Raw genomic sequence first — 23,467 nt, 5'->3', positions numbered from 1 at the left:
ACAAAGTGATGACTTTGTACCCAAAAACACAAAGGCGGACTATTCACCTCAACTGTGCCAGCACAGGTCTGACAGTGAACACCAATCAACACACACATTACAAAGTTCCTCTGATGAAGGGCCTCACTGATATTTGGAGTGTGAGAACATAAAGTTAAGGGAGACAGACAGACAGACTGCCTGGCATGTAGGACGCAGAATAGACATAATGAGCGTGGCATTGTTCTCAACAGCATGCTGCACACTGTGAGAGAATTTGGTCGCAGTGCCAGCCTGTGAGAGGAGACAGCTCCACTAACCATGCAGGCATGACAGGGCCCTCTAAGTATGCAGGAGGTAAATGAGTCCTTGCGTCTTGACAAGGCTTTCTTCACAGTCAGTCACCGGCAAGAAATCTCACGTCGTATTGTCGACAGATCAGCATCAGCAAATTTAACGACCTTAAACTATGCAGACTGCTGAACTAGAGTTTTAGGACCTAACAGACCCTAACACAGACTTTTTGCACCGCCTGACATGCCCCAATGCTGCATGCCAAAAAGCAGCCAATTTGGTAGCATAGCCCTGTTGTCACTCAGCTATCAAGGCCCCTCAAGTGTTGAGACTTGAAGTTAATAGGTTGAATCTCTGCCTCCTGGCACAAAACTTGCGCATCTTTCAGACTGAGAGGAGTCTCAGGTTGGCCTGCTGGAGCTTTTGAGAACAGCTTCCTCTGTATGCAGGACATGCAGGACCAGTGTGTCCTGATTTTTCTTCTCAGTGAGAAGGACTGATGACTTGAAAGAGATAATATGAGGGGTCAAACCCTTTTACTGAAGGGTATTGATGATTGCCCGTGTACTAACTAGCTCTTGCTCGACTAAACACAAGCAGTTTTCCTAATAGCGCTCTGATAAATTGCTGCTTTTCTAATCAGGATGGATCGCTGCAGATACATGATTACAAACTCGGAAAAGGCCAAAGGTCAAACCTAGAGGTGCATGACATTTGGGGACTACAGGACATCACTGCATGTCACAATTCTCTACTGGACATCACTGCATGAGCTCAGGAAGACTTCCAGAAATCACTGTCTTTGAACACAGTTCACTGTGCAATCCACAAATGCAAGTTAGAGCTGTATCATGCAAGCAGACAGTTCAAAAACCTGCATCTCTGATGAGATGGGATTGCATTAGTACCTATGGCATGGGCAGCAGACACATCTGGAAAGGACACATCAATGCTCAATAGTACATAGAGATACTAAAAGGACAGACAACTTCTCTTTCAGGGAAGGCTTTGCATACTTCAGCAGGACAATGCTAAACAACATACTGCATCCATCACACACAGCATGGCTTTGCAGGAAAAGAGTCCAGGTGCTGAACTGGCCTGCCTGCAGTGCAGACCTTCCACCAATAGAAAACATTTTGTGTATCATAAATCGAAAACAGCGAGAAACAAAGGTCTATGAATGTTGATCAGACAAGAATAGGACAACATTCACATCTGATGTTCTTTATGTTCTATTCTATCTATGCGTTTTGCAAATCATTACCTTCAGTTTTTATTTGTGTTTTTGCAACTTTTTTGGAATTGGGGTTGTAACTTGATGTAATTCACTCAGCTGTGTGGTCTGTATAGACTCCCAGAGGTGGCTTATCCGTGAGGATTGTAAGGCTTTCAATGTTATTTCAGGCCTGGCGGCCTCCCATAGCTCCAGAAATACTGCTTTTATCAAACGCCTGGGTTTAACTCTTTTAGTTTGCTTAAGGAGAGAATGTGCTTCATATTTTCCTCTCACACACTTTGTGCGAGTGTAAAAACAAAACAGCATGAGCACCAACATGTTTACCTCAGATTTACAGTGGCACTAGACTGGGTTCACATGCTGTGTTTCTGCTGCTGCTGTACTGTGAAGCATTGTAAGTCACTGTACTGATGTGGCTCTTTTAAGACTGGGATCATTGTAAAAATGTGCATTGGCTGTGCTTGGCCGTTTGTCCTGATGGTGGTCTGAGGCTTGTTATTGGTGACGCTTTGGTGCTAGAGGAGCACTGAGCTTATGGATTGATGAAATATCCCCAAGATCCAGCATGTGAGGGCCTTGAATTCATTACACATGTCCCCAGTCTTCTGGGCCTAACTCTGTGATCAAGTGCTGCCCCCTTGGTCACCCGTGAAGAGAAATACCACACAGAAGCCCCCTTATGTCTCCTCAGGGAGTTTGTTGTTGAGGCTCTTGAAAATAGATAAATAGTGTCGGTAAGCCACAGAGTTTAACTGAGCAACATTTAGAGAGGCTTCATGGCTGTTTAGAGAAAGAGACATCTGCTACATGTGGTCCAAAGAGAGTTCATGGCTGCAGCTGAACTTAGTGGGAAGGCTTTGTGGTCATGTTAAGGTCTAGAAAGGTTAGAAATCAAACCAGATAACCTTGTTTTACTAACCCCTAACTTACAACCAACTTACAGAACTAATTTCATTTATAAGTCTGATGGATCTAAAGAAGTGTTTTCTGGTCTCTAAAGTGGCAGCTACCCTGGTTTCTCATACAGAAAGGCATAATAGATGGATCTTGTTGTGAAGCAAAACCTTACCACTAGATGTCAGTAACTCAAGGCCACTTCTCCATTATAGCACACAACAATCATTTTCTGTCAATAAAAGCTTTTAACCACACCACCACAATCCAGCTGTGCTTCTATCTAGGTGGTAATAAGCACATCATATTTCAGCGACAGGCATGTGATCTGAAGTGACATGTTATTCTCTCCCTGCTCTTTTTTTCCTGGATTGCGATCAATGTGTTTTTCTTCATTTAAGGAAATCACATGAACTAAACGAAGAGCAACGTGTACACCACAGGTGTTCTCATTATTTAAGGCAAGAACTTTCCATTCATCTGTTTTTGCATCATACATTGTACATAGATGACTTGCTGGAAAAAAGATATGTTTTACTGGGCCATAAATGCGGTTGCTAATAATTGTAAACAAATATTACAGCTTGGCAGCACTTAATTGCTTCTCCAGCATCCAGCTGGTCTGTGTAGCTTGCACTCAGTGCCTCTTCTTCCTTGTGTCTCTTACTCCGTGGGGTGTAACCATATACTGTGTATGGCATGAATAGGTCAAAGTTTAGGGACTCAGTGGTGCAGGGCCGTCTCTACAAAAATACTTTTACAATCCCAAGGCTGTGTGTGAGGAGCACTTAGCAGTGGGAAGGCACACCAGAGACATGTGAGTTTGAGGTGTGATCGTGGTTTGCTTGTGTCTTTTTCATGTGCCAGACACCACTGCACAGTGGGGTGCCGACATCGGAGAATTTAAACAAATCTGTGGTTAGTAACAGACGTGTTACTTATGCGTGACTACTTCTGTATTTTTGTAGAAGAACTGTGAACTTATAGGGATCAATTGTTTTGACACATCTCAACCAAGTGTTTTTGGCCCTTTACTTGAGTAAAATAAAGGCACTTTGTATAGTGTTTCCATCAGTGGTTCAACACATCCTCACATATTATTGCATGTACTTTGGATGAAAAGTGCCTGCCAAATAACGTGCTGTACGTTAACTCAAGTGTGCAGCATTCACAGATCACTGATATTCTGTACGTATACAATGTTGTGTCGAGTACGCAAAGAGATGATTGCACACTGGCGCTGACAGACATCTTGACAGCTCAAAACACAGACACATGCAGATCTGCTCTGCGTGTCTGCCAATATTCAACAGAAGCACGTTGTTGTTATTAGGAATTAATACCACCAGAGTGGGAAGAGTCATGGGCTGAGCAACATTCAAGAAAGTACCCTGTGTCACTCTGCATATGCCCAAGCCACAAGCATCCCTGAGTTACATAACAGTGTGTTTTTGCAGACAGAGACTTCCATGTGTATTTTTTTGTCTGAGAACGGCCACACAGATGGACAATGAAATGAGGTTCCAATATCCTGATAGGATTATCCAAGGGAGAATCTGTCATCCTGATAGAGTGATAGAAGGGAGACCTGATCTGTCTAAGTGGATTTGCAGGTTTTCCATATAAGTATGCTCTAAAAGTCATGGAGCCAAATTCATGCTGTCTTTGTCTGGTTTCGATCAATTAATCAAGCAGCAAGAGAGAGACCAACATTTACCGTACCTGTTGATGTAAAGTTCAACTACAGTGATAGAATAATGTGAAAATGCTTTTATTCAAATGCAAAACAGTAATATTTGGTTTGAACAATTTTGTTAGTAGACCAAAATGTCAAAGTTATACGATGATCATTATATGGTGGAAAAGATTCACAGCTCTGTAATTATAAAATCATAATCAATGCAAAATTAAAAATGTGCTTGTTTAAAGTTTAAAGTGCCATCTGAGAGCAGATAGTTTTCTTTTAATGGACGACAATCTTCATTGCCAGGCAGAGAAGCCATGTTTTTCTTTCACCACCCATATGCTGTCAATCACCTTGCCATACTGGAACACACAGGAAAGTCTTTGTCATGATATGAGCAACACTCTCTGTTGTTTTCTTTTTAAATTTGGCTGTGTTTGTTGTGCACATGTGCTTTAATTATGTACTCACCTGGTCATCAGAGACCTGCTCCAAGTAAAGGTGCGTGGCATTGACCACTTGCATGCGGCTGTAGCCGTAGTCTGTGCTCCGGAAAGCGCTCCAGTCTTTGGGGTTTGGATTGAACCTGTCAGTCCTCTCTCTGCAACCCTGCAGAAGATTCGACATTCAAGTAAATCTGTAAGAGCCGAGGCACATGTCTCCCCCCTCACACTCTGTCCACAAAGCCCTGTTTGACATTTACAACTGTGGCTGTGCCTTGGTGTGAGTTTGGCTGCATTTTGATATGCTGATGACTAATCCCTCTGTGGTTGGATGACAAAGCATGCCCTCACTGCTCACCACCACATCAGAAAACACTTAACCAGAGAAACAGCTGGTACTAAACTTATGTGGCAGAGCAGCTGCTGCACAGACTGAACTGTATACAATACATAACAGTGTTTTGTTGATGTTACTGTCAATTCATGCATTGAATTATGTGGAAATGTTTTCAAGGTGATGGAAAAGTACTTACAGCAGAGCCTGTGATGATGTGTACTGGAGCCTTAGGGTTTGTATAGGGCTGCTCTTTGCTCCCATTGTACACCTATGAAAAGAATATCATAGTGACTATCGAGTAAAAATACACAATATGAATTATGATGCAGAAGCTAACCTTGTCACCATAGACAGGCCAAAGCCTCTCATATGTGTGCTCATGTGCCCACAGCTCTACATCCACTCCTATGAAAGACATTTGATGATAGCAAACAACTTTTCATACAAGAAACACAGCCAGCTCAGTTCAAAACATTCTGCAGAGTACTAATGCTTCTTAGATCCTGTGCCAATTTAATTTTGAGATTTCTCAACAATCAACAAAAGCTTAACATCAGAGCAACCAAAACTTCCAATGTTCCACCACAAGTTAAATAATTAAATGCAACAAACATCAGTCTGAGAAATGTAATACAGGAAAACATTTGGAAAAGCGGGCGGCAGGGATGTCAGCCAGACCAAAGGCCTGCTCTTTTAATAACGGATGTTTGGATAGCTCTTCTCACTGCAACTGCCAGTACATTAGCGTGTCTGAGTGTGCGAATGTGTGATGTTAAACACCCTTTAGCAGTACACAGCTGGTTGTCAAATAGAGAACATACCATTGTGGTAAAATAGATCCTCTAGACCAGGAGCTGGTGGTTTGGTGTCATTCCGCCCCAGCCGGACCTGAGATATAACAGAGAGGAGTAATGACAGTATGAAGTGGCATTAATGTACCTGCAATGTGAAACACTACCTGGTAGAACTCCATCATGCCCATGCCAGCCTCACTCCTTATAGTGCCAAGTGCTGAGAGAGGCAACTCTTAAGTGGAAACTATTTGGTGCAAATTACAGTGATTATGACAGCATACCGTGCTGTACGTGCCTATGGGTTGTGATGTGGACTGGCCAGCATACAACATGCATACGACACGTCTGCTAGGTGTCTACTAATAATTTCCGTAAATACTTTTAGTTTATAAAATAAAACATGGCTACTTTTAAAAATAACTCTGATTGTCTGGAATGTTGCTAAGTGCTTTTAACAGGAATGTCACCACTAAGGACCAAGTAAGGATATATGTGTCCTTTAAGGCAGTCTCCTGTCAAGACTTTCTTGACTTTACACCACCACCCCCCATCTACCCATCTTTCTCCACACCACTACTCACTATGACAGTTGGAAAATGTGCAGTACATACATAGGAGTCAAACTTGGTGCAGTCATCCTGGTCGTCATCAGAGCAGTACATAGGTCTGTGACCCATAGTGATGATCCATGGCCTTAAAGCTCTGTTCTCAGGCTTGTTGGCCTCCTAGATCAGGAGAGAATATATCCACAAATAAATAAAAAATAAATCAAGATGTCTGTGACAGAATGAGAAAAAGTGAGGTTGAGAGCAGGTGCGTAAAAAAAACACAGAGCACATCATCAACCATCAAGTGATGTAACTGTTGTGTTCACGAACCTCCAGATCTTTCGTCAGCCAGTCATACTGCTTAAAGAGGAGATCCAGGCCAAAATCTAAGTAGAAGTAAACCTCAGTGGAAAAAGAGATGATGTGCGCTGACCCCAGGTTCCAGCTGCAGACACACATCATTAAAATGATACACAGACTTGACCCAGTAGAGGAAACAGAAAAGCATCCGATAAGCAACAACAGGCCGACATTAAACCCTACATAGTGTGAAAAATACTACAAAGTCCAGACAATGTTTTGCCGCTGGCACGTTGCTGTTAAATGTAAAAGAATGTCCCTTCTTCCACAGAGCTGCACTGCATTGTGGGTGTTTACATGTTTATCTGAAATATGAAAAAAGGGATATGAAAAAGTAAGTGTATGTGCTGAACATGGTTGCCTAATGTTAAGGATTTGAACAGTTTCCAATAGCCTGTCCAGTCTTCCTCTCTGCTCCCCTTCGTTTCTAACTGCTAAAGGCTCTCAGCCAGTGGGGCTCTCTGAATTTAAGCCGTGAAGAGTGGGCTGCTGGTCTGTGGTCTAGAAATGTATTATCTGTCTGAGAAAAGGAAGTCTGTCGTCACTCACTCAGTCGGATGTGTAGCTCCTTTGTTTAGTCTTAGCATCTCTGATATACAAGGGAGCTGCACACTGACTCTTACAGCTCATTATCCTTACAGGCAGCCCAGCAAGAGGTTGGGTACACTTTCATATGATACTTCACATGGGGCTCCTGTTGGAAAAGAACATATTTCTTTTTGAGACGGCCGTACCTGTACCAGAGGCTCTCAGTCTGGCCTGGCATGCTGAAGCGATTCCTGTAGTTGGAGAAGTTGCTGTGAACAAACAAGATTGGGGAAAATATAATTAGATGCATTGATCATACAGTGTGCATTCTTTGACTATCTAACAAACAGCACTTAGCACCACAAACTGCTGCTTTCTCTGACCAGAGCTCAAAAACTGCAATCGTGAATGCACTCAGTAGAATACCAAGCTTTCTTCTTCTTTGAGTTTAAAATGTCTGTTTGAATTTCATGCAGTTCTTTTGTTTTTTTGTCAATTTTCAGTTGTTCTTTCAACTTGGCTTGGTAGATCATCGGACAAAAAAGACCATCAGCCTGTGGTGGCGAATGCTCCGAGCTGGTCTTTAGAGAAACCATATACACTGCTATATGCAGGCTATCGGTGGCTGCCCCTCTAAATTAAAGGCTGCACAAAAACATGGATGTAGCCTCTGTGACATCACCCTATAGGTCTGTGATAATTTGAAGCGTAGAATCATGGTCAGTGACTGGAGCCAGATAATCAAACTCTGGGCAACATGGGGAGGCCTGGGTGGAGCTGAGAGGGGATAAGCAAGTGCAGGAGCCACCATGGCTGAGTGTGCTACACTTGTCAGTCAAGACAACGTGCCTGTAAATATACCCCTCTTAAAACCATGACATGCTGTTAAAATAGGACTATAATTTTAGATCCTGTAGTCATTAGAGGTATCACATTCAGAAGGACTCCAACAGCGGTTTCAGCTTTGAGTCATGGTGGTTCTTATTGATCCAGATATAGCAAGATGTTTATAGCGATCAGTCCACCACTGCCAATTTTATAGCAGCAACCTACGTGAAACACAGACTTGTTCTTAGTGAAGATTCAGTCTCTTTACACGAGCCAACAATAGGTTATAAACTTCAAGCAAGGTGAAGGAATGGGGGGAAAAGACAATATCCCTGATAGAGACCGGGGTTAGACAGGGTAATGCACTGACTGGGTTAATGTAGGGTTAGGGGTAACTGGAGAACAGAAGGGTCGGAGGTCAAAGGGCAGGCATAGAGATACAAAAGGAGGATCACAGAGATCCTAACAAATGCTGAATAAGTCTTAAACTTATGAGACCTGTAGGTGAGGATGAGGTGAAAATCCAACAAAGTTCAGTTTGCTAACTGTGATCATTCAGCAGGGAGAAAGCTGTTTATGTGTATCATAAATGAAGTTTGAGGAAATGCACCAACTACTCAAGCTAAAGTAGACCCAAAAGAGTCCTATCCACATATCAGTTATGATTAGAATTTCACAGTTATGGTTTTATCATAGCTCTAAACCAGGAGTCATAACACAGGTTCATACTCCCATCTTGTGGCTATGAAGGGTAGCAGCATACATTAGGGGGATCTTTGAATTCATCTAAAAATAAATGCTTCATTTTTTATCTGTGTGATAAAACACAAAATCTTCTCTGAATCTAAACAGTGACGCAGGGAAAATATTATCATCGGCAAGCTTTAATGTGTCTGGTTAAGCAAAGGAAAATCCGATTTAATACAAATATGATAATCTTCTATTTGATTTCTTAATCTGCGCAATGGAAGTTCAGCATACTATGTGAGTCATTCTCTCAAACCTGAAGCATTCATGTTTCCATGTGCCTTTGTATTAAAAAAATGTTGAGATAGGAATCTGGTGGATGTCAGACTCAATGTGAACAACCTGATTCCTTAAACCGGCCTTGCAATATTTTCCTTCTTCATCAAATCCCCCCTTTCATCATCTGACGAGTTAAATCCAGGCAGCAGGACAAATTAAAAGAGCCAGCTGTAGTCTTCGGGAAACATATCACTAACTCCCATCACTGGACACTGTTTCACAGAGAGACTGTTATTTCCCATTCCCGCTGAAGGGTACGATGAACCATACGCTCTGCTTTGTGAACAAAGACTGTCTTGATTGGGGCCTTAGCATCTTCTGTGGACACGCTGTTCTCATCCTGCGAGGAATGCTGACTGACAACTTTTGTGGTCAATTGCCTTTTACCCATTAAGTTTTGAGGTTGGAAAGAGGAAGAGAAACACAGAACTATAGTGAGTAAGAGCACAACAAAAAGAAGGGAAGAAAAATCAGGGGCCAAGTGCTAGGAATATTTGGATTCTGAACAACACCACAGAACAAAACACACATTTAGGTATAGAAAGGGATCTGGTTATGTAATGCAGCTAGCAGGGTCGTTATATCAGATTCATATGTCAGGATGCAGTGCCAAGAAAAAGAGACTACTGTTAGCAGCTCCTTAATAAAGACCAGGCAGCAGTCATATTACACATGGAAAGGCTGAGTGAGAAATGCCACAGTATAGCAGCGGCAAGTAAATATTATGGTGCAGATCGTGCACCTCTAAATGAATAAAATGTACAACACACACAACTGACTCTACCAGATGTGCTTGGAATTAAGGGATATATTCACTATGGATCCAGTAACGGCTGCTGAAGGCAGCTGAAAATTTCTTGTTATACTCAAATGGCTATTGTATGTTCATCTGAGGGAAGTAGGAGTAAGCTACAATCAGTTTCAGATTGTTAAAACAAATCTGATAAATGTTTCCATCTAATAACCAGGCATAGCAGAGTGGAATTTGTAAAGCTAAAAAGCAAGTATGTAAAAAAAACATCAAATACAAGCAATTCTACAAAAAATATCATAAAGGCAGAAAACAGCACATCCTCACATGTTAAAAGCTAAAACTAGCTCACAAGACTACTTTTGGTCTGCAGTATTCCAGTGTCCTTTCATCCAGAAAATTTCCCAGGCTTAAACAATGACACATTGAGCAATAATAAGTCAAAATACAGACAGTAAGCTCCCACCATGAGACATCTCTGGGAACTGAAAAACAGACATTGAGCTGATGACTCCCAGTGAGATAAATGTTTGTTTTGGAGAGCGCTGCCTTGTTTAGATGTTGGTGGTTCCTGACGCTGCTCCAGCTTTTGGAGACCAAAATAACTCCCATCTGTTTAAATGGTACAGTGATGAGGTTTCAGCACAACAAAGTATGTTCTCTATAGAGGAAAAAATGTGGGAAGCCCGTCTGACCCCTATGAAATATAGTATGCACTGTTGCTTTTGCCCAAAACCTATTACTTATATTTTTACTTCTATGACCTGCGTCTGCAGACACAGACAGCTTCCCTGATGAATAACTAACTACTGTATGAACATGTCATGACTCTTTAGAGTGGACAGTAGAGACATGTTTTTGCATATGTGTGTCTATGTCTACACCTTTAGAAGACGAACATCTTTAATTTCACTTACTATGTTGCTTCGTGGTTGCCTGGACAGGTCATGTAGGGCACGTAGGCTGCTATGGACTGGATCTGCCTCATGAACTCATCCCCAATCCTAGCATTGTCCTGGAACAATATCATTCAGCTATTAAACACAGCACCAAAGATTTTCCCATTTGACATCAATATTTCACTTTTTGCATCCAAACTGATGTTAAGCCAAATTATTGAGTACGTCTATTGTCCCAATACTGACTGACAAGCTTTGAAAGCATGCTGTGGTTGTAATGGCTTTTACCTGCCATACTCATTACTGACCTTGCATAAATTCCTTTTCTCCGTTTTTCTATTTAGCGGCAAGATGTGCTTGCACATTCCAGTTGAAAACACAGCTTGGATGAGTTACACTTAATTTTAACAGAAGTCTGCTGATTGCATTTGTTATTCTCTCCATATAAGGAAAGAAGGCATTAATAATGCAGGAACTCATTTAATGGAAAATGGTATTAGCATCCAATACAAAGAATTTTAAGTGAGCTAAATATTAAAGATGACAGCTGGGAGGAGTTCATATGACCAAATCATATGAGTGTTATTGCGATTTAGGATTTGTGGTTTTGAACAGCAGCACGTTTATTCATGAAATACTTGGGTGACATGGGCCTGACTCTCATCTTTCACTGCAGGCTTAAGGCATTTAACAGTAATGATAAACATAAGCTGACTTTCAGAGAATAAACAGTGTTGTGCTTTGGGAAAAGGGCAACAGACAAAGGTGAAGCAGCTTATTTCGTCTATCACTGTGGAATTAGTGGGATCTCATAAAAGTTTTAAAGTATAAGGTGTCGATGAAAGAAATGTGCAATCCACAATCTAAACTGGCACACAGTTTAGTTCACATTTCTCAATACTGGAAGGAAAAAAGGTAAAATACCTCATGCATATCGTAGGCAAAGTCACCTGTGAAACAAACAAAAACATCTCTAGATTAACATCTCTGTAGACTCTCCATAGATTTTGTTTTTGTTTGCTCAACGATAAATTTAGACCCACAAGGAAGTCGGAAACAGGACCGTGTGGCTTATCATCATTCATTTGGTGTACAAACCAGTGCTGCATCAATCGTCTCATTTATAACTTGCATTAATTATCAGGCTCTAAGTTAGATTTCAGTACCTGCTCAACCATCAATGAATCCTGCTACACTACAGGAGTGTCTGTGCTGTCTGTCATGTTTACATTTTTCCTTATGATGTGAAAATTAACGACAATGACATCAAACAGAAATATAAGGAAACTGATTTAGATAATAAAAATGTACATAAAAATATATTATAATATAATATTATATATATATATAATTTATATATATTTTTTAATATATTATTTTCTTCTATCATCACTAAAAAGTTACATAAAAACCCACATGACTCATCTCCTGTTTTTGATTCTATGTAATGTGTGTTTCATTTCCTGGACAGCCTCTTTTAGCATTTTTAGACTTTGTCCTTATAGGTCACTGTGATTGGCTACCATGGTACACAGTGAAGTAATATGACTAGCTTAGAGTGAATTCATTTATCACACACCCTTTTCACTTATACTGCAGCTCAGCCAGACCTTTTGCACTTGCCTCCATGTACCTACTGCTTAACAAAAGCACATGTAGACATCAACACTGTACTTAACTGTGAAGTGACGAAAAGCAAAAAAGTGGCAACACTTAAAGCAATACTGCAAATGATGAATAGGTAGTATTATGTTCATCAGAGTAATTACTATTATGATATATTACTTACTATTATTTCATTTGATTATGTTGACACATCTGTTGTGAACAGTTCCAAGCATCTGTAGATGACTAATGCCTTAAACCCCTATTTGTACATTTTAATACTAAAGCTTTTACAGTGCAGAAAAATAACGTTTCTATCAGTGTGCAGATTACCTATGTGTAGAATGACGTCATACATGCCAAGCTGGGTCTCCTTTTGCAGTCGAGACAAAGACTGGGGGTTCTCATTGCCTAGATCACCATACAGAGCAAACCTGGGACTGAAGCTGGAGCTGTCATTCAGAGCAGTGAAGGAGAAGACATCGCTCCAGCCTTCATCGCTGCCACAGTGGTAAACTGGGGTAAAAAAAGGAATGAAAAAGAAAGTTATTTTTATAGGGTGATACATCAAAAAGCAAGCATTATCAAAATCCACCCACCATATGTAGCAGCAGGTTTGAGGCCTGTCAGTGTGACTCTGTGGATGAACAGCTTCCTCTTCTCCGTACCTGAGTCCACAAACAGCGTGGCATTGCCTTTGGTGCTCATCTCAAACAGCCGACCCCCCAAAAGGCCATACTCCACTATGCTCTCAGTCTTATTGAATGTGGTCCAGGTCACAATCATGGAGCCTGGCACTCCTGTGATGAAAAAGAACAGATATTGGAAAGGAGATGCAGATTGATCTGACAAAGCTCCTGGATTCACTTATTAATGCATTTATAAAAGCCATGAAATGCCTAAAAAGAGCTGACTTTACAAAAATGCTGCTTTTAATGTTGCTGCTGGCAAAACACAACAACGAAAAACCTGCCAACTGGCCAGGTAATTCTTTCCTCAAGACATCAACTCATTAAATGACTACCACATGTTTAACCTTCATAAGGAATGGACAAATGAGCATTTGACTGCTTTAATGCATAAACAGCTACATTAATGGCAGTTTAGGAATGATAGGAATTTTTACTTTGTTGCAAAAGCTACAAAACAACAACAAAAAATTCAGCTTTATAAATATTCCAGTGGTTTAAATCATTGTGTTATTGAGTGATTTGTATAAAAGATCTGTAAATCTGCAAACCATATGACCTGGAAACTTGTTGGTCCAAATAGGAAAATAGTATCACTAAGTGCAAACACATGATGGGAAGAGTTTAAACACATACCTGCATAAGAGAGGTGAACCTGCTCTGGCTGAGTCCAGATAGGAGGAACACCAAGTACCAAGAGTGGTGCAAGGCTTAACAAGACACAGGCAGCATGAACAGGCACCATTTTAACAGAAGACTGCAGGAATAAAAGCAACACACACATATAAAAAAACTTACATCACATGATCTCCAAAGCTTGGATAACACCAGTCACATGACAATAAGGGCTTTGGTATAATAAATGTGAATAAATATATTGTTCTCTCCAGTAACTGACCTGATCTCAGTGTCAGTTTAACCAGTGTGAGAGGCAGTGATCATTGTCCCTCTGTGGTCAGCTCAAATGATGAAACTTCAGGACAAAAACAGCAGAGTCAGCAAGAAGTGCAGAAACAGATGATGTATCAATAAAATCAGCTGATGTTTTTCATTGTGCATTCAGTGAAGCAGTACTGCTTTCAAAATGAACTCAAGTACAGAGCAGATTAGCTGGCAAGCCACGGCTCGCCTCTGATCAATAAGTGCAAAGGCAAACAGACGATATGCTTCACTGATCAGGACAACCACAGTGTAACTGTGAAGGAGCTTAACAAAAATAATAATCATTTGAAAAGTCTTCACTAGCATATATTATCTTTCAGATCAGTTGACTGTATTGTATCATGACATAAAGGGCTTTGATTTACAAAGTGTGTGGGTTTGAAATGTGTACCTCCGGTATGTCAATAGTCGCTAGAGGGTGCACAGTGCTGTAGCTGCCCCATCATGAATGGACAGCTTTATACTCTGATACTGGGCGGTATCTAACGTTAGCAGGTTGGCGGTTACCAAAACGAATCAAAGGGAATGCTTAACTCAATTTATCACTGTTTAAGGAAAACAGGGTAAGTACGACAACTACGCCATTCAGGATTTCTTTGATTTTCTGTCATTTTTCTGTCAACGTAATAAACCTATATTTAACTTTTCCACGTTTTGCAACGATTAACAGCTGTACCTGCCAATCATTTGTCACATTAGCTGTTAGCTTTGATGGCTTCAATACATGGTAATGATAATTAACAACAACTAATACGCGACGTACAATAGAAAGCAGTGTTTTTGTCTCTGCTCAACACTTAACGCTTAACACTTGATTTAAGGGAACGTATGGCAGTCTCCAAATGCACAAATGCCTTCTGTCGTGAATACGTTAACTAAATGTTAACTTAATGACTTCAAACACTCACAGCAAAACTCGGATTTTTCAGCCAAGAGTACTTCCTGATTACGTCATTGTTTGGAACGATAACAATACCCCCGAGGATTGTGGGAAATAGTGTTCTTATATGTTTTAGCCTGGAAAGCTGCAGAAAATGCTGGATTTAATGACTAGGACGTTGTGCTGTGTATTGTGTGCCTGGTTGTGTATGTTTCCTATTATACATTTTGCACTTTTACACTGCCACTGGTTTAGGTTATAAGAGCATGTGTGATCTATAGCAATGGTTTAACTGATTTTAACTCTTGCTTTTTGTAGATTTAATGGACTCCAATACTGAAGATGAAGAAAACCAATATCTTGAAAAGGCCTTCCACCATGATGAGTACAGACTGAGCTCTCCTAACACAAAAGGGGTGAGCTCATTGCAATACATAAATCTTTTTCTATATGCTGCTATTTGTGATTGTTTCCAGACAAATTTCTATGCTTTTGCTGTTTTGTACGCAGGTGGAATATAACAAGAATGAGGAGTTCAGCAAAAAGAGGTATGTTACGCATGTGTTGCAATAATTGCATTGTGGTCCACCAGCCACTGACCATTTTTACACTATCCAGGTATCTAGTTAGTCGCTCTGGCAACAACCCAGGAAGAGTGAAGAGAGTGGTGTCATGCAAGAGGAAGACACATCATCTAACTGTGGCTCGGAAGAAGCAGCTTGGGGCTGGAAGGACTTGTGATGCTGCTAACAAAGAAAATGAGATCAAATGTGTGCAGGACACACAACAGGATATATTCTGTATGGATACTTGGGAGTGTCCACAAAATGTCAATAATAACCGCAAGACTGGAAAAACTGGTTCTGAACAGACTGATTACTGTACACTTGCCGAGGTCAGAAAGACAAACAGACGCATACATACATACATTTTATTTCATAATTACTGTGTTTTGTGATATGCAGATGAAGATCTCTGAATTCAGCGATGTCTTTCAGCTCACAAAAGACCATAACACAGTGACTGATGTGCTATTTGGAAGAAATCTGAGGCTGAAGGTGGCTTTAACACTGTGGCAGAGAGATGTTGGAGAGCTGCTAACATACTTTCTGAAGTACGTACCGTGCAGTTGGATTCAAACCATTCAGCATGTTTGCTATAATTTTACGAGTATGCTTTCATCACTGTCTTTGTATAGAATCCAGGACACTGGCGTGTTTGTCGATTTTCTTCCCTTGATAAGTAAAAGGTAAGTATTGCAGTATATTTCCAAAGAATCTTTGTAACACAGTCAACACCTAGAATAAATGACACTTCAATTTTCTCTGCAGCATTGATGAGAGCTCTCCAAGGATAACCATTGGCTGCTGTGTCGACCTCCTTCCTTTAGTTAAGAAAGTCCTCAACAAACCATATGAAGAGTGAGTATGTTTGCTGTTTTTGTCTTTTTTTGATACAGCTGAGTAAAATCACTTCACACTCTTTCACAGACAATATGTTTAAAATTCTCTTTTACTCTCATAGCTACCTTACTGTTGGCTTAAAGTGGATACATTCAGTTTTGAAAAAGTGGTGGGCAGACCTAAGTGCAAGTGGCTACAGTGGATCAACTCTGTTGGATAAGTATGTGTTGTTTTATGAACTATATGATAAAAAACAATTTATAATATGATACATACAGCTAATCTTTCAGTTTTGTCTCTACTGTGATCCACAGAATAATGTCATGATCACTGATTACCATTAAGCTCCTTCTTCTTTGAATAATCACCTAAATAGTTAAATAGTAAAGCTTGTAACTAATCCTCTTCTACCTATCAACCATTCTTTCTAGCTATTAGTTATATGCTTTATTTTATTGTGTTTGGTGACCAAAAACAAAAATATATTTGAACCTGACTTTGTTACAGAAATTTCCAAGTTTTTAATCAGCAGTTGTCTGAGTTATGGTATGAGGAGCCTGAACTGAAATCTGTTCCAGGACCTGGAGGTGATATGGCAAAGGTCAGTGTAAATATACAGAATTTACCAATTTTATTTTTAAGTTGTATTACTCTGTACAAAAATGACTTAATCACTGTTTCCTCTAGGTCATTGATTCATTCCTGTCTCAACTGACTCAACAGCCATGAGGATCCAGATCTTTCCATGATAGAGAATTCTGTGCAGACAACCGATTGTTGCTGCCATTTTTTCCAATAAAGCCTAACTGTAAAATGTAAATGTATTTATTGACTTGTAGGCCTACTTGTGCAGTTACGACATTGAAAAGGTACAATCCTGCAGTAACTGGCAGATTTCATTTGATTGTTTCTTTAGTGACCTATCACAGAAACTTCAATGACTGTAAGAATGAATGTTTTGTTCATTGATATGTTCAACAATGATACATTTAATAAATCTGTATAATCAGTTTTTGTTACAACCTCCATGTTTCTTATCTGTGGAATGCTAACCACTTAAAACTGTATTCAAACTACTTTAAATCTGTGATTTACCTTGAGTTAAGGCAGAGTGAAGCTGAAACCTTACAGTTCTTTCTGAGCTGGACTTCAGACTCATTCACCATTGAAGTCATTTCAGTATAGTGGGACTAGATGTGGGTTTATCTCACACAGATAAGTGTAGGGTTGGTGTCTGTCATTGTGATGTGACCCTGAGGTTGAAGTCCAGCTATGACGGGGAAGTGGAAGCCGTACCAGTTGTGTTTGCATACTGCTGCTTTTCATACTGAATTACCCCGCTGTGGGAGAGGATTCACATAGAAAGAAAAACACATTTCTGCACAGTGTTTCCTCATACCGGTGGACTCCGCAGTGTGAGTATTATCTTATACTTCCTCAGTACAGTTGTGTGTTCTAAATTCAACCACAGGCTTACACTAGTTTGCAAAACATTGATCTGAGTGCAGAAGATGAAGTGGTTAGGATGCTGGCTGCCAGCTTTACTGCTGCTTTGTGTAACTGGACTTGACACTGAGCATCTCCAAGCTGAGAACCTCAATCTACTTCCCCCTGAGGAGCACAATTTGGTCCTAAATCCTGGAATGAGAGGTATTTATTGTATTGACTTTGACTTTACTTTCTATTTCAGTTAATGAACTTTAGAGGGAGTTGGGGAATTAAGTGTACATAATATAAACAAAGCACTGTGATGTATCTACTTTTAAATGATGGATTACTTTAGATTACCAGTGTTGATTATATCTGTGGCTGTGGGTCAAATTCCGATTTGTAGACCCAAATTGCTTTGTGACCTACTGATGACAAGGTAGTTTATCAGACAAATAGTTGTAATAATTTGTCAGTTGATCAATGTTAGCTGTGGCAGACATGAAGAAACTGTTATGCTGTAGCCATAATGACTAATTTATGACATTTGCTTTTTCTGTCACATGGGATTGATAATGTTTTATCTATATCATTACTCAGCAATCATATTTGTAGTCATAGATACAAGAGACACTTTAAAACAATCATCCCTATGTACTAGATATAACTGAATTTGATTCATTTTCCCAACAGGGCTGCCCAGAGACTGCTATGAAATGCTGATGGCTTCTTCGGGTAAGGCCAGAGATGGGGTGTACCTGATCCAGCCAGCAGACTCCCCCATCATTGCTTTCTGTGCCATGCAGGAAGGAGGCTGGACAGTAGTGCAGCATATCACTGTCAATAGCAGCGTGAACTTTGATCGCACCTGGGATGAGTACAAGGAGGGCTTTGGGGTTGTCACTGGGGATCACTGGCTTGGAAACAAATACCTCCATCAGCTCACACGTGGACCTGCACACTATAAACTAGGAATTAAACTTGTGGATCAAGATGCCATCACTAAGACGGGGGAGTACGATCCGTTTCTAGTGGAGGATGAGTCTTCAGCATACAGGCTCAGACTGGGGTTATTCCAGGGCTCAGCTATAGATGCTCTAACCCTGGACACAGAAAACTACCTACATGACAATCAGAAATTCACAACTAAAGACAGAGACAATGACAACTACTTCCAAAATTGTGCCAAACTGGAGTTTCAAGGGGTGCCAGGTGGAGGCTGGTGGTACGACGCCTGTGCCGGTGCCAATCTAAATCGCAGGAATGTCATATACTGGCAAAAAGATTGCAACAAAGAGCGTCTGTGCAAGTATGCATGGATGATGGTGAGACCTTCAGATACAGTTAAACTCATTCACAGTGGAGAGTGCAAGAAGGATGAGCTGTAAAGACATTATGCTTAGGATCAGCATCTAGAGTTTATGATTTTAAATCACCATTCCACCTGTTCTGTTTTGTTCTGTTCACCACATTTTATTCTGAAATCCATGGACATGATCACAAAATACTAAATAGAACCCCTCCAAAAAATCTATCACAGACATGGAACACAGTAGAAAAAATGCAGTACAGTTTTAGCTCTATAGCCTTGTTTTCCATCATAAACCGTCAAAACACATGAAGCAAACCATCTTTTTCAATCAGAAAATTGCAAGTGCAAATTTCTCTGTTTTGTCACAGTTACCCCAAAAAACGGAAAATTACATTATAGCTTATGACACATAATAATAAAATAACTGTTTTCATGTTATCTTCCTTCCACGCTTACAGAAAGAAACAGCTCAAAAACAGCATATTTTTCTACAGTACATTACACATTTACCAGAAATACAGTGAGGGTATGTTGACATAATGATCACAGTAAGTTCAGAAAAAAAAAAACAAATACTGTATTTCCATGGTCAAAGACAAAAGAAAATAACCTGAGGATAAAGAGATTCTCATAAACAATGTGTACTGTTAAAGCCTCCACACCACTCCCTATGTAAACACTGACATTAGCAAGTTAGTTACACTAAACAGATCAACGGATTTCACTTGAGTTTTTAATTTAATAATTGGGTTAATTGTGAATTCCAGTATTTTCAGAAAAAAAGAATTGTGAGTCTATAGTTATTCGTCCAAAACGATAAATTACAATGGCACATGTGAAAAGGCTTTGATCATCATCAAGTTACAATCTTGACTTAGCAAGCTGAGTCTGACATCAGGACAACACGTATTAGCCCTTTAAAATAAAATACTGTAGCAAAATATGTGCATCATCATTACAAACACAACACTCTGAACTAACACTGGCATCAGTTTGTAGAAAATAATATATTTTATTAGTGTCATACTGGGATTTTTTTATTTCCACTCTTTTAGCAGCAATTAACATACACTACAGCAGACCTACTGATTAATGTGAAACAGCATCTTCATATATTTTTACTTTTGAGATCACCTAATACAGTATGTAGAATCCAAGTTTATAAAGCCAAGATCATTTGTACAAACATTGATTTACAGCCAGAGTCATACAACATACAAAAAATAGTTCATGTCAGTTTGGAGCTGACCACAGGGTTCTGTCCATACCAGTAAAGCTTCTCCTCAATCCTCTTCTTTTTCCACTGGCAGAGTAAAAGCATACGGAAGGTCTTTTGAAAAGTCTTGTTACAAAGGGCGTAGCACATGGGATTGACGGTGCTGTTGACGTAGCACAGCCAGTAGCCCAGATGCCAGAGGGAGAGCGGGATGCAGTCTGAGCAGAAGGTGGAAATCAACACCATGATGTTATAAGGTGTCCATGTTAGAATGAAGGCCAGCAAGATAGCACTGAGTGTCTGAGCTGCCTTCCTCTCCTTAATCAGCACCATCCTCTTCCTCTTGGTGATCTGGTTCTTCAGAGTGGCATCTATCGGCTTAGATGCTGAGGAGGTGGATGGAACGCTCATGGACTCAGCCGAGGAGAATGTCGATGATGCCATTTTGGTGTCCCCGTTCTTGCTGTCTGCATGAGTGTCCTTGGCCACAGGTTTGAACTTGTAGGACACACACTTGCTGCTCTTCTGAGAGTTACTTTTGGGTGGAGTCTGGAAGAAACTGTCCTCGTCATAGCTGCTGAGCTGCTCGCTTTCACTGCCTACTCCACTCTTACCTGCCTCACACGCCTGGTTTCTGAAGGAGGGCTGAAAGCCTCCAGGGGACACAGGCCTGTCCTCGTCCTCTGAAGAGGCATAGCTGTTGAAGGTAGTCACCTGACCAGCTTTAGACCACTCATCATTGGTTGTGGTGACTGATTTGGCAGCATTGCTCCTGCTGGAAGATGACCAGGAGGCTTGGTTCCTGTCATGTGAAGTTGACCTTAGTTTACAGCTAAAACAGGATCTGATGATGGTCTTCTGAGGCTGGGTCACCCCAGAGTCTGCAGGATAGTTAATCCCTTGAAGCTCAGCTAGATCTTTTGTCCTCTTCTCTGTCTCCTTGTAGATTCGACAGTAGAGAATTGTCATGACTGATACAGGGATGTAAAAGGCTGCAATTGCAGTCCCAAATGTTATGACGGGCTCAGAGAAAAACTGGATCTGGCACTGCCTCTCAGGGACCGTCCTTTTTCCTACAAAGTACTGCCAACAAAGAATAGGTGGGGCCCACAGAATAAGGGACACCAGCCAGGCTAAACCTATCATGATCCCAGCTCGTTTGGGAGTCCGTTTGGCCCTGTAGGTCAGAGGCCTGGTGATGGAGAAGTATCTGTCAAAACTGATCACCAGCAGGTTCATGACTGAGGCATTGCTCGCAACATAGTCCAAAGCCAACCACAGGTCACAGGCAAGGTTCCCCAAGGCCCAGTAACCCATCAGAATGTAAGAGGTGTAGAGATTCATGGAGAAAACCCCGATGATGAGGTCAGCAGCTGCCAGGCTCAGCAAGTAGTAATTGTTCACTGTCTTCAGTTGGCTGTTGACTTTGAAGGAGAGCATTACCAGAACATTCCCCACAATGGTGATGAGGCTGACGATGGCTGACACAGTCGCGATGGTGATCACCTCCCAGAGACTGTGAGTTACCAGGTGGCTATCCATAGTGCTGGTATTTAGTGTGGAGTTCACCATGTTTTCTGCCTCCATGGTCTTGTTTACTGACATCCGAGTCTGACAAGTGTGTTTGGACTTTTCATTTTCAGGATGATCTCCTAGTAAGAAAAAGGGGGAAAGGGTTATGCTTTATCTTTGCCACAAGATGGCATCAATTCATCAATTTGTTAGTTGACTTTTTCATCTGTTGTTATGCTCATGTGACTATATGTATACAAATGTTGTAGGGAATCACTGTAAAGTATTCAAATTCAGTTTAATTTAAATTCTCTAAAATGCATTTTATGATTAATGATTGATTAATGCATTTAATCAGTTATAACTATTCTGCTTCTAATAACAGCATCGGAATATCTGCACCTCAACTGTTCAATCACTGAGGGTAATTAAAAGAACTGTGATGTCAAGTGTGTAATTTCTTTCTATCAAACATCCCCACTAATGTGACTGCATAGCTCCTCATCAAATTATAATGTAGAACATGCAGCACTCTGAAAGTCCTTTCTAGTTTCTATACGACAACTTGTGCTGTGCCTCTGTGAAAATCTACTTCTAAGGTAGCCAATACTGCACAGTCACACAAAAACTCTGACAAAAAATATGTGAAATAGCAAAGTAAACTGTTTAAGGTTGCTGAAACATCCAAATGTCTGCCTACATTTCAAACTCTCTGCCAGCTAATTTGTCAACCGTGCATCAACTTGCTAGGTCTGCAGTGAGCTTTAAGAGAGGCTGCATTAGAAAGCAAACAGTATATATATATATATATATATATATATATATATATATATATATATATATATATAGTGAATTTCTGAAATCACTTGCAACATTCTCCCTTTTCTATTAACATGTTTTCATTGCAGTGTGTCAGACTAGCCCGTGAATGCACCCAGCACCATGTTTTTACATGCATCTGTGCACTCACATAATACATTACTCCTTTATCTCCACATTACAGTAGAGGGCGATAACACCATTCACTTATCGGATTAAAAATCACACGTTCCCCATCAGATTAGAGCAATAGTGATTCTCTTCTTTACTCAGATGGTCATTGCATAGCTGTGAATGGGTCCGTGTTAACCTGGGCCTCAGTGAATGCCATGCCTTTTATGACTTAAAAGTATGCCAGTGCCATCAACTATCCAGAATTTGAGAACATTTGCATATGCAAATGATGCTGATTTGTACCCATTCACTGATACTCTACAGTATTTGGACCTGAGTGTACCGTGCCGCCATGCTTTGCTTTCATTTGAAATTAATAAGCTGTCACTCGCTCCCTCCGTCTTTCCAGAGCGGACACTTCTCTCCCTCAGGAACCACTTGAGCCAACTGGACACCGTGTCACTGGTATTTTCAGCCACTTGCTCTTTTTAAAATTAGGGATTTTCATTTACCACCATCTGTGTCCTGTGTACGACCTTCCAAACTCCTAAAATCCTACATTCACAGTCACAGAGTTATGACCAGCAGCGAGATAAATCCACCATCAGGGAGGTGCAGGCTCTCAGTGTGGTGTAACCATGAACTCTGGGGCAGATCACCTCTACAGAGAAAATCCTCCATGTGGGTAGCAGCAATTGAACCTTTAGGCAGTCAGCCAGAGCACTGTAGGCAGAGGCAGTGTTACACATTATCCCCTTAGACATTCTGTTCTACAAAATAAAGTAAAGACAAAACACCAAATTGGGACGATTGGCTCTCACAAACTTTACTGGTGCTTTTGTTACCTGTCTATTTTCCAAAACTGCTGAGGTGAGAGAAAAATCTCCCTTAACTACCCTCAGACATGGACAGCTCCACCAACGAGAGCTGTATCACTGCCCA

At 40.6% G+C, this 23,467-nt stretch overlaps 4 protein-coding genes across 4 annotated transcripts; 2 read left to right on the top strand and 2 right to left on the bottom strand.

The window, feature by feature from the left end:
* Positions 1-4,162: 4,162 nt before the first annotated feature.
* acp7 (acid phosphatase 7, tartrate resistant (putative)) lies at positions 4,163-14,812 on the bottom strand. Its single transcript, XM_028396388.1, has 15 exons — positions 14,750-14,812; positions 13,798-13,872; positions 13,536-13,656; positions 12,810-13,010; positions 12,544-12,726; positions 11,530-11,555; positions 10,624-10,721; positions 7,308-7,370; positions 6,544-6,658; positions 6,277-6,390; positions 5,693-5,759; positions 5,209-5,276; positions 5,068-5,139; positions 4,563-4,700; positions 4,163-4,453 (listed from the first exon to the last, which is right to left on the bottom strand). Exons 3-15 carry the CDS (start codon positions 13,642-13,644, stop codon positions 4,388-4,390), a joined length of 1,320 nt encoding a protein of 439 aa, XP_028252189.1. The 5' UTR covers positions 13,645-13,656; positions 13,798-13,872; positions 14,750-14,812; the 3' UTR covers positions 4,163-4,387.
* On the top strand, positions 14,249-17,146 carry LOC114428066 (KATNB1-like protein 1). The gene is made up of 10 exons (XM_028396389.1): positions 14,249-14,404; positions 15,040-15,137; positions 15,232-15,269; positions 15,340-15,616; positions 15,720-15,835; positions 15,920-15,970; positions 16,053-16,142; positions 16,246-16,344; positions 16,632-16,725; positions 16,812-17,146. Exons 2-10 carry the CDS (start codon positions 15,045-15,047, stop codon positions 16,851-16,853), a joined length of 900 nt encoding a protein of 299 aa, XP_028252190.1. The 5' UTR covers positions 14,249-14,404; positions 15,040-15,044; the 3' UTR covers positions 16,854-17,146.
* A 261-nt stretch (positions 17,147-17,407) lies between these two features.
* LOC114427363 (fibrinogen-like protein 1-like protein) lies at positions 17,408-21,834 on the top strand. The gene is made up of 3 exons (XM_028395387.1): positions 17,408-17,539; positions 17,633-17,774; positions 18,246-21,834. Exons 2-3 carry the CDS (start codon positions 17,636-17,638, stop codon positions 18,938-18,940), a joined length of 834 nt encoding a protein of 277 aa, XP_028251188.1. The 5' UTR covers positions 17,408-17,539; positions 17,633-17,635; the 3' UTR covers positions 18,941-21,834.
* chrm5a (cholinergic receptor, muscarinic 5a) lies at positions 19,981-21,685 on the bottom strand. The gene has a single exon (XM_028395386.1). It carries the CDS (start codon positions 21,683-21,685, stop codon positions 20,093-20,095), a length of 1,593 nt encoding a protein of 530 aa, XP_028251187.1. The 3' UTR covers positions 19,981-20,092.
* Positions 21,835-23,467: the final 1,633 nt, after the last annotated feature.

Source organism: Parambassis ranga, chromosome 22 (assembly GCF_900634625.1).
Source record: "Parambassis ranga chromosome 22, fParRan2.1, whole genome shotgun sequence".
NCBI classification, from domain to species: domain Eukaryota; kingdom Metazoa; phylum Chordata; class Actinopteri; family Ambassidae; genus Parambassis; species Parambassis ranga.
Note: the sequence above shows the minus strand (reverse complement) of the source record. Positions and strands in the feature narration are given on the sequence as shown.

What these genes read in the sequence shown, in the direction of transcription:
- LOC114428066 (XM_028396389.1), top strand. Translation starts at nt 15,045, where the DNA reads ATGGACTCCAATACTGAAGATGAAGAAAACCAATATCTTGAAAAGGCC. An exon ending in GAGGAGTTCAGCAAAAAGAG is followed by an intron (nt 15,270 to 15,339) that starts GTATGTTACGCA and finishes TACACTATCCAG; the next exon opens with GTATCTAGTTAGTCGCTCTG. An exon ending in CTGCTAACATACTTTCTGAA is followed by an intron (nt 15,836 to 15,919) that starts GTACGTACCGTG and finishes GTCTTTGTATAG; the next exon opens with AATCCAGGACACTGGCGTGT.
- LOC114427363 (XM_028395387.1), top strand. Translation starts at nt 17,636, where the DNA reads ATGAAGTGGTTAGGATGCTGGCTGCCAGCTTTACTGCTGCTTTGTGTA. An exon ending in CCTAAATCCTGGAATGAGAG is followed by an intron (nt 17,775 to 18,245) that starts GTATTTATTGTA and finishes TTTTCCCAACAG; the next exon opens with GGCTGCCCAGAGACTGCTAT.
- acp7 (XM_028396388.1), bottom strand. Translation starts at nt 13,644, where the DNA reads ATGGTGCCTGTTCATGCTGCCTGTGTCTTGTTAAGCCTTGCACCACTC. An exon ending in GGCAACCACGAAGCAACATA is followed by an intron (nt 7,371 to 10,623) that starts GTAAGTGAAATT and finishes GTTTGTTCACAG; the next exon opens with CAACTTCTCCAACTACAGGA. An exon ending in GGATCTATTTTACCACAATG is followed by an intron (nt 5,277 to 5,692) that starts GTATGTTCTCTA and finishes TGTCTTTCATAG; the next exon opens with GAGTGGATGTAGAGCTGTGG.
- chrm5a (XM_028395386.1), bottom strand. Translation starts at nt 21,685, where the DNA reads ATGTCAGTAAACAAGACCATGGAGGCAGAAAACATGGTGAACTCCACA.